This window comes from Salmo salar, unplaced genomic scaffold (assembly GCF_965601325.2).
Source record: "Salmo salar unplaced genomic scaffold, fSalSal1 ptg000712l, whole genome shotgun sequence".
NCBI classification, from domain to species: Eukaryota; Metazoa; Chordata; class Actinopteri; order Salmoniformes; family Salmonidae; genus Salmo; species Salmo salar.
The window spans coordinates 720,383-730,000 of NW_027675472.1; the positions used below are offsets into that span (position 1 = coordinate 720,383).

The window sequence follows — 9,618 nt, forward strand, 5'->3', positions numbered from 1 at the left end:
ATAATTACAATAATGTTAGTAGCCTATATGACTATTTATTAAAAACTAAGTTATTTACTTAATGGGAAAAGTTGCATTTCCCCTCGGACACGATCTTGTGGATGTCAGGTGAGAGGGATGTGATGTTGATGCCCAGGCAGTCCTCCATTGACTAATGTGAAAGTCGGTTCCTGTCGTGAGTCTTGATTGACTCATGTGAAAGCTGGTTCCTGTCGTGAGTCTTGATTGACTCATGTGAAAGCCGTTTCCTGTCGTGAGTCTTGATTGCGTTCAAAGAGTAAAAGGAGGAGTTGCAGGAGTCGATCCAAACATTGTTAGCACTTAAAAGGCAAGTATCTTTATTGTGCTGTATTCCTCTGAGCTGCCACCCAAAACACACACAAGGACTCGGCACTCCATGAGTGCATCTCTGATTTGGCTCGATGGTTGGAATTCAATCAGATCAGTTTGAATTGCGGCCTAATCCAGCGAGGGTATCGTTTTCTTAGCAAGGGAGGAGAATTCCCCACCTGGGCGGACTGTGAAAGGATCTCGAACAAACGCACTGATATCAGATCTGGTGGAGAAGTTGTCCCTCAGCTATTTGATGAAATCTTCCAAATCGGCCTGGTCTCTCTCTGCCTGTCGTTTCTTCAGTGTGCTGAAGTGCAGTAGCCTTCCAGAGGACAAGTCCAAATCCAACAACTCAAGCTTCCTAGTAAAGGCCTCAAGTCCACGACTGTTTTCCCTCTTCCTTGTAAATGCAGATTTAACCCGTTTATGTTACAGAATGTCGCCAAAAAAAACAACATTAGAGAGGAATTCCTCAGAATACGAAGGTGGTCAGCTGCTGCCCTCATTTAGATTTTTCTGACTAAATCCACAACCTGGTCATGCAGCTCACAGAATGGCTCTAGAGCTTTTCCTTTACTCAGCCAGCACACGTTGTTGTGAAGCAGGAGATCATCCTGGATGGACTCCTCTGGTTCTGTCACCAGCTTGCTTTTCCTTTACTCAGCCAGCACACGTTGTTGTGAAGCAGGAGATCATCGTGGATGGCCTCTTCTTTAAAGTCATTTCCATGAAAATAACGGACATATACACACAACTGTGCTACATCGGTGTTGTCAGTTCTCTCATCAATAGCCAGGGGAAAATGCTCAGCCTGACTGAGCACCTCCAGAACAATCCTATGCAGATCATCCTTCAGAGCACAGACACACTGTCTGGCTGTTGTCACAGACAGGGGCACCTGTTTGACAGACGCAATTATTCTATCCATAACTGGTCTGTAGACAATTCCTCCTAAACTGTCACCATGCTCTTTTTAAACAGCTCTGCTTCTGTGAAGGGCATGTTGTGTTTGGTTAGAACCCAGGATGCTTTTAGGAAGCACTTGGACCTTCTGTTGTTGGATCAGGCCATGAAGGAGGATTCTACTGCCGTGTTTGTAGGTTGTAGTTAATGCTTCAGTGTTTCTGCTTCGGGCCCCTGTCTGGGGCGGGAAGTCCACTTTGAAAGTACCATGCTTAGATTCATAATGCCGTCTGAGATTGAATTCTTTGCAAACAGTGACATTTTTATTACAACAAGACACACTGGCTTGGCATTGGAGAAAGATGGTAAGATGAATGCATATCTCTCCGTCCGTTCTTCCCTGAAACTTTGATTTTCATTATCCACATTTCTTTTGTTACTTTTTGAGAGCGACATGTTCTCTTGCTATCAAGCTAATTGTTCTGAATGAATGTTGATATTAATAAAGTAGTGTAGACTACAGTAGGCTACGTAGACCTGTTTTTCCCCACCAATCAACACACAGAGAAATAAACAAAAAGTTATAATTGAATAGAGATAATGGTGATTTTATGAACTTAATCAGATCTAAATTATTTATTGTCACTGAATGTACTATCTACTAATCAAATGTTGTAAACATGTTGTTCCATTTGTAGTGTAGGCGTATTAATTGTGCTAATATTATATGCTAATTATGTTCTGGCCCGCCGACTTTAACTCAGAAAAAAATTATCCCGATGTCACGTCCTGACCATAGAAAGCTGTTCTTTTCTATGGTAGAGTAGGTCAGGGCGTGACAGGGGGGTTTTCTAGTTTAGTTTTTCTATGTTGTTTTCTAGTTTTGTATTTCTATGTTGGGTTTTGTTTGGGATGATCTCCAATTAGAGGCAGCTGGTCATCGTTGTCTCTAATTGGAGACCATACTTAAGTAGGTGTTTTTCCCACCTGGGTTTGTGGGAGATTGTTTTTGAGTAGTGTATGTTTCACCTCTGCATCACGGTTTGTTGTTTTTTTGTTCTTTAGTTTATGTGTATGTATTGCATAGTTTCACAGTTCAATAAAATATGTGGAACGATAATCACTCTGCACTTTGGTCCGCTCCTCTCTATGACAACCGTGACACCCGAAGCCAAATCTATTTGACAAACCCTCTTTTATAGTATGTCATGGCCTTTTCTGGCCAACTGCTGTTATGTTTATGATATACTATGGTGTTGTGTCACTAGACTTTGACCAGATATTATTGCATCCAAAGATCAACTGTACCTAGAACATAGATACAGAGCCACTTGTCATCAGGAAGCTGCTCTCTCAGCACAACGGAAAATATCTCAATGACTTGACATGTTCTGGTTGTGAATTCAGGCTACAAGGTAAGAATCTTCCCAGTGATTATTGTAAAGTGTGTAGAGAAATTAAATGTATGGTTTTATTTTATTATACTGGATGACAGTAAAACACTCAGATCTAAAAGTCCATTTCACCTGGGACAGTTATGTGACAGTTCAATCATACAAAATGGCGCTAACTGGGCGTAGGCAAGTCAAATTCAAAAACATATTGTTCATATATTCGTATATTGTGGTTATTTTACAATTTGTATATTTTTATGTATAAGTTGTAAATCGTCTTTCAAAATATCGTAAAATTTGTTTTCTAAATTACAATGAGCTCCTCTTTCCTATGTAATTTGGTTTGAAACCACTGAACATACTTTTCTTAACATTGTTATTATGAATAAAATTAGATGCGTGGGGTGAATTCGTTCTGTGCCCATCTGTGTGCCCCAGGGTGATCGCTCCTACACTATCTACAATCTAAAAGGGTTCTTTGGCTGTCCCCATAGGAGAACCCTTTGTAGAACACTTTTTTTGGTACTAGGTAGAACACTTTTGGGTTCCGTGAAGAACCCTTTCCACAGAGGGTTCTACATGGAAGCCAGAAGGGTTCTACCTGGAACCCAAAAGCGTTCTCCTATGGGGACGGCCGGAGGACCCATTTGGAACCCTTTATTCTAAGAGTGTACTGTATCATAGGTCTATAGACTTGTCTTCTCAAAACAGGCTTAAAACACAACAAGCAGCAAACAAACATGTTCTCTTTATAATCTACAGTTAACTCTTTTCACTCAGGAAGGTATGTTGTGTGAAAGAGAGACAAAAATATTGTGGAGAGACTAACAACAACTTACACTTCCTCAAAACAGTTTGTGTGTATTCATTAGTGCCCACCGTAGCAAAACGTTTGGCAACAGAAACCGTTTAGGTCACATTGTACAGCGTTTAGAGTAAACGGTTTATGTTTTATTTAACATCTTAAAACTGTTGGCTGTGGAGTAAAATAATGAATACGACCCAGGTTGTCGCCTACGACTCGGCATGTTGATACCTGCCTCTTGCTGAAACCTGAACGTAGCCTGAGGGGTATACTATGATACAGGCTTGATATACTGGTTTTCTAAAGTTAGCCAGCTTCAGTTAGCTTCACATTCCAGCTCAGGCCTCACCCATCAGAATATACACAACAGAACAGAAAAAAATCGCAATGAAGTTTCAAGGTGAGAATCCTGCCAGGGATTATTGTAAAGTGTGTAGATAAATTAAATGTAATGTTAGTATAGTGAATGACAGTAAAACACTCCTGACAGTCTACTACTACTGAGACAGGTTGGTGTAATGTTAGTATAGTGAATGACAGTAAAACACTCCTAACAGTCTACTACTACTGAGACAGGTTGGTGTCAGTTTAATCATACAAAATGGAGCTGACTGGACGTGGTCAAGTCAAATTCAATATATCAATATTCATATATTATAGTTCTACATTTAACATTTCATATGATAATGTAATTGTATCATAGTTCCTCTATAGTGTAGTGATTCTCTACATTTCATATGATAATGTAATTGTATCATAGTTCCTCTATAGTGTAGTGATCCTCTACATTTCATATGATAATGTAATTGTATCATAGTTCCACTATAGTGTAGTGATCCTCTACATTTCATATGATAATGTATTTATATCATAGTTCCTCTATAGTGTAGTGATCCTCTACATTTCATATGATAATGTATTTATATCATAGTTCCTCTATAGTGTAGTGATTCTCTACATTTCATATGATAATGTAATTGAGCCACTTCACAATTCCAACTAAGTGACCCAATTGGTGCCAATGGCGCGATGCGGAGGTTGTTGGCCTTTTACATGTGAGACCTGGGTTCACTTCCCTGCCCAGCTGTTTGCTACATTGGTGTCAGAAGTGGTATGGTGTCTGTGAGAACATCAGAATGGACCGGATGTGTGAGGGGTCTGAGTAGTCGAAGCACGGGACTAATTAACATACTGATACTGGGTTAACCCTATTGATACTGATACTGTGTTAACACTATTAATACTGATACTGGGTTAACCCTATTAATACTGATACTGGGTTAACCCTATTAATACTGATACTGGGTTAACCCTATTTATACTGATACTGGGTTAACCCTATTGATATTGATACTGGGTTAACACTATTGATACTGATACTGGGTTAACACTATTGATACTGATACTGGGTTAACCCTATTGATACTGATACTGGGTTAACACTATTGATACTGATACTGGGTTAACACTATTGATACTGATACTGGGTTAACCCTATTAATACTGATACTGGGTTAACCCTATTGATACTGATACTGGGTTAACCCTATTAATACTGATACTGGGTTAACACTATTGATATCCCGATACTGGGTTAAAACTATTGATATTGATACTGGGTTAACCCTATTGATACTGATACTGGGTTAACCCTATTGATACTGATACTGGGTTAACCCTATTAATACTGATACTGGGTTAACACTATTAATACTGATACTGGGTTAACACTATTAATACTGATACTGGGTTAACCCTATTGATACTGATACTGGGTTAACCCTATTGATACTGATACTGGGTTAACCCTATTTATACTGATACTGGGTTAACCCTATTGATACTGATACTGGGTTAACACTATTTATACTGATACTGGGTTAACCCTATTGATACTGATACTGGGTTAACCCTATTGATACTGATACTGGGTTAACACTATTAATACTGATACTGGGTTAACCCTATTGATATTGATACTGGGTTAACCCTATTGATACTGATACTGGGTTAACCCTATTGATATTGATACTGGGTTAACACTATTGATACTGATACTGGGTTAACACTATTGATACTGATACTGGGTTAACCCTATTGATATTGATACTGGGTTAACACTATTGATACTGATACTGGGTTAACACTATTGATACTGATACTGGGTTAACCCTATTGATACTGATACTGGGTTAACCCTATTGATACTGATACTGGGTTAACACTATTGATACTGGGTTAACCCTATTAATACTGATACTGGGTTAACACTATTGATTCCGATACTGGGTTAACACTGTTGATACTGATACTGGGTTAACACTATTGATACTGATACTGGGTTAACCCTATTGATACTGATACTGGGTTAACCCTATTGATACTGATACTGGGTTAACACTATTGATACTGGGTTAACCCTACAAATACTGATACTGGGTTAACCCTATTTATACTGATACTGGGTTAACACTATTGATACTGATACTGGGTTAACACTATTAATACTGATACTGGGTTAACACTATTGATACTGATACTGGGTTAACACTATTGATACTGGGTTAACACTATTGATACTGATACTGGGTTAAACCTATTGATACTGATACTGGGTTAACACTATTGATACTGATACTGGGTTAACACTATTAATACTGATACTGGGTTAACCCTATTAATACTGATACTGGGTTAACCCTATTAATACTGATACTGGGTTAACCCTATTAATACTGATACTGGGTTAACCCTATTGATACTGATACTGGGTTAACCCTATTAATACTGATACTGGGTTAACCCTATTGATACTGATACTGGGTTAACCCTATTGATACTGATACTGGGTTAACACTATTTATACTGATACTGGGTTAACCCTATTAATACTGATACTGGGTTAACCCTATTAATACTGATACTGGGTTAACCCTATTGATACTGATACTGGGTTAACAGTATTTATACTGATACTGGGTTAACACTATTGATACTGATACTGGGTTAACACTATTTATACTGATACTGGATTAACCCTATTTATACTGATACTGGGTTAACGCTATTAATACTGATACTGGGTTAACCCTATTGATACTGATACTGGGTTAACACTATTGATACTGATTCTGGGTTAACCCTATTGATACTGATACTGGGTTAACACTATTGATACTGATACTGGGTTAACCCTATTGATACTGATACTGGGTTAACACTATTTATACTGATACATTTACATTACATTTAAGTCATTTAGCAGACGCTCTTATCCAGAGCGACTTACAAATTGGTGCATTCACCTTATGATATCCAGTGGAACAACCACTTTACAATAGTGCATCTAAATCTTTTAAGGGGGGGGGGGGGGGGGGGGGGGGGGTTAGAAGGATTACTTTATCCTATCCTAGGTATTCCTTAAAGAGGTGGGGTTTCAGGTGTCTCCGGAAGGTGGTGATTGACTCCGCTGTCCTGGCGTCGTGAGGGAGCTTGTTCCACCATTGGGGTGTCAGAGCAGCGAACAGTTTTGACTGGGCTGAGCGGGAACTGTGCTTCCTCAGAGGTAGGGGGGCCAGCAGGCCAGAGGTGGATGAACGCAGTGCCCTTGTTTGGGTGTAGGGCCTGATCAGAGCCTGAAGGTATGGAGGTGCCGTTCCCTTCACAGCTCCGTAGGCAATCACCATGGTCTTGTAGCGGATGCGAGCTTCAACTGGAAGCCAGTGGAGAGAGCGGAGGAGTGGGGTGACGTGAGAGAACTTGGGAAGGTTGAACACCAGACGGGCTGCGGCGTTCTGGATGAGTTGTAGGGGTTTAATGGCACAGGCAGGGAGCCCAGCCAACAGCGAGTTGCAGTAATCCAGACGGGAGATGACAAGTGCCTGGATTAGGACCTGCGCCGCTTCCTGTGTGAGGCAGGGTCGTACTCTGCGAATGTTGTAGAGCATGAACCTACAGGATCGGGTCACCGCCTTGATGTTAGTGGAGAACGACAGGGTGTTGTCCAGGATCACGCCAAGGTTCTTAGCACTCTGGGAGGAGGACACAAGGGAGTTGTCAACCGTGATGGCGAGATCATGGAACGGGCAGTCCTTCCCCGGGAGGAAGAGCAGCTCCGTCTTGCCGAGGTTCAGCTTGAGGTGGTGATCCGTCATCCACACTGATATGTCTGACAGACATGCAGAGATGCGATTCGCCGCCTGGTTATCAGAAGGGGGAAAGGAGAAGATTAATTGTGTGTCGTCTGCATAGCAATGATAGGAGAGACCATGTGAGGATATGACAGAGCCAAGTGACTTGGTGTATAGCGAGAATAGGAGAGGGCCTAGAACAGAGCCCTGGGGGACACCAGTGGTGAGAGCGCATGGTGCGGAGACAGATTCTCGCCACGCCACCTGGTAGGAGCGACCTGTCAGGTAGGACGCAATCCAAGCGTGGGCCGCGCCGGAGATGCCCAACTCGGAGAGGGTGGAGAGGAGGATCTGATGGTTCACAGTATCAAAGGCAGCAGATAGGTGTAGGAGGATGAGAGCAGAGGAGAGAGAGTTAGCTTTAGCAGAGCGGAGAGCCTCCGTGACACAGAGAAGAGCAGTCTCAGTTGAATGCCCAGTCTTGAAACCTGACTGATTAGGATCAAGAAGGTCATTCTGAGAGAGATAGCAGGAGAGCTGGCCAAGGACGGCACGTTCAAGAGTTTTAGAGAGAAAAGAAAGAAGGGATACTGGTCTGTAGTTGTTGACATCGGAGAGATCGAGTGTAGGTTTTTTCAGAAGGGGTGCAACTCTCGCTCTCTTGAAGACGGAAGGTACGTAGCCAGCGGTCAAGGATGAGTTGATGAGCGAGGTGAGGAAGGGGAGAAGGTCTCCGGAAATGGTCTGGAGAAGAGAGGAGGGGATAGGGTCAAGTGGGCAGGTTGTTGGGCGGCCGGCCGTCACAAGACGCAAGATTTCATCTGGAGAGAGAGGGGAGAAAGAGGTCAAAGCACAGGGTAGGGCAGTGTGAGCAGGACCAGCGGTGTCGTTTGACTTAGCAAACGAGGATCGGATATCGTCAACCTTCTTTTCAAAATGGTTGACGAAGTCATCCGCAGAGAGGGAGGAGGGGGGGAGGGGGAGGAGGATTCAGAAGGGAGGAGAAGGTAGCAAAGAGCTTCCTAGGGTTAGAGGCAGATGCTTGGAATTTAGAGTGGTAGAAAGTGGCTTTAGCAGCAGAGACAGAAGAGGAGAATGTAGAGAGGAGGGAGTGAAAGGATGCCAGGTCCGCAGGGAGGCGAGTTTTCCTCCATTTCCGCTCGGCTGCCCGGAGCCCTGTTCTGTGATACTGTGTTAACACTATTGATACTGATACTGGGTTAACCCTATTGATACTGATACTGGGTTAACACTATTGATACTGATACTGGGTTAACCCTATTGATACTGATACTGGGTTAACACTATTGATACTGATACTGGGTTAACACTATTTATATGTTAAGGGCTCTAACATTGGAACAAAACTATTTGTCTCCCTCTTGATGTTGCTTGCAGTTCCTCTCTCTCTTCCTGCATTCCTCTAACCCCTCCCTCCCTCTAACCCCACCCCTCTGGCAGAACCAGGAAATCCATCCCCCTTCACAAACTGTCTTCTGAGGAAACGAAACTGATCTGAGTCTCTGTCTCGTCTGTCTGTGTGAGAGTGAACAACCGTCCAAATGGCTCAACAGGGAGTTCTGCTGGACCAGGACCAGTTCTGTTGTTCTGTCTGTCTGGATCTACTGAAGGAACCAGTCACCATCCCCTGTGGACACAGTTACTGTAGGAGCTGTATTGAGGGCTGCTGGGATCAGGATGTTCTGAAAGGGGTCTATAGCTGTCCTCAGTGCAGACAGACCTTCAGTCCGAGGCCTACGCTGAGTAAAAATAACATGTTGGCTGAGGTGGTGGAGAAACTGAAGAAGACAGGACTCCAGGCTGCTCCCCCTCCTGCTCTGTGCTATGCTGGACCTAGAGATGTGGCGTGTGATTTCTGCACTGGGACCAGAAAGCAGAAAGCCCTCATGTCCTGTCTGGTGTGTCTGGCCTCTTACTGTGAGACTCACCTCCAATCTCACTACGAATTTCCTGCTTTGAAGAGGCACAAGCTGGTCAAAGCCACCGCACAACTACAGGAGAAGATCTGCTCTCATCATGACAAACTGCTGGA

At 42.6% G+C, this 9,618-nt stretch overlaps 1 protein-coding gene across 1 annotated transcript in view; it reads left to right on the top strand.

The window, feature by feature from the left end:
- The first annotated feature begins 2,423 nt into the window (after positions 1–2,423).
- LOC123731880 (tripartite motif-containing protein 16-like) overlaps positions 2,424–9,618 on the top strand; it is a 14,741-nt gene continuing 7,546 nt past the window's right edge. Inside the window, exons 1-2 of the mRNA XM_082972488.1 lie at positions 2,424–2,651; positions 9,027–9,618. The exon at positions 9,027–9,618 is cut by the window's right edge and continues 106 nt beyond it. Coding sequence (XP_082828614.1) covers positions 9,128–9,618 — 491 coding nt within the window. The 5' untranslated portion in view covers positions 2,424–2,651; positions 9,027–9,127. The remainder of the gene's footprint in view (positions 2,652–9,026) is intronic.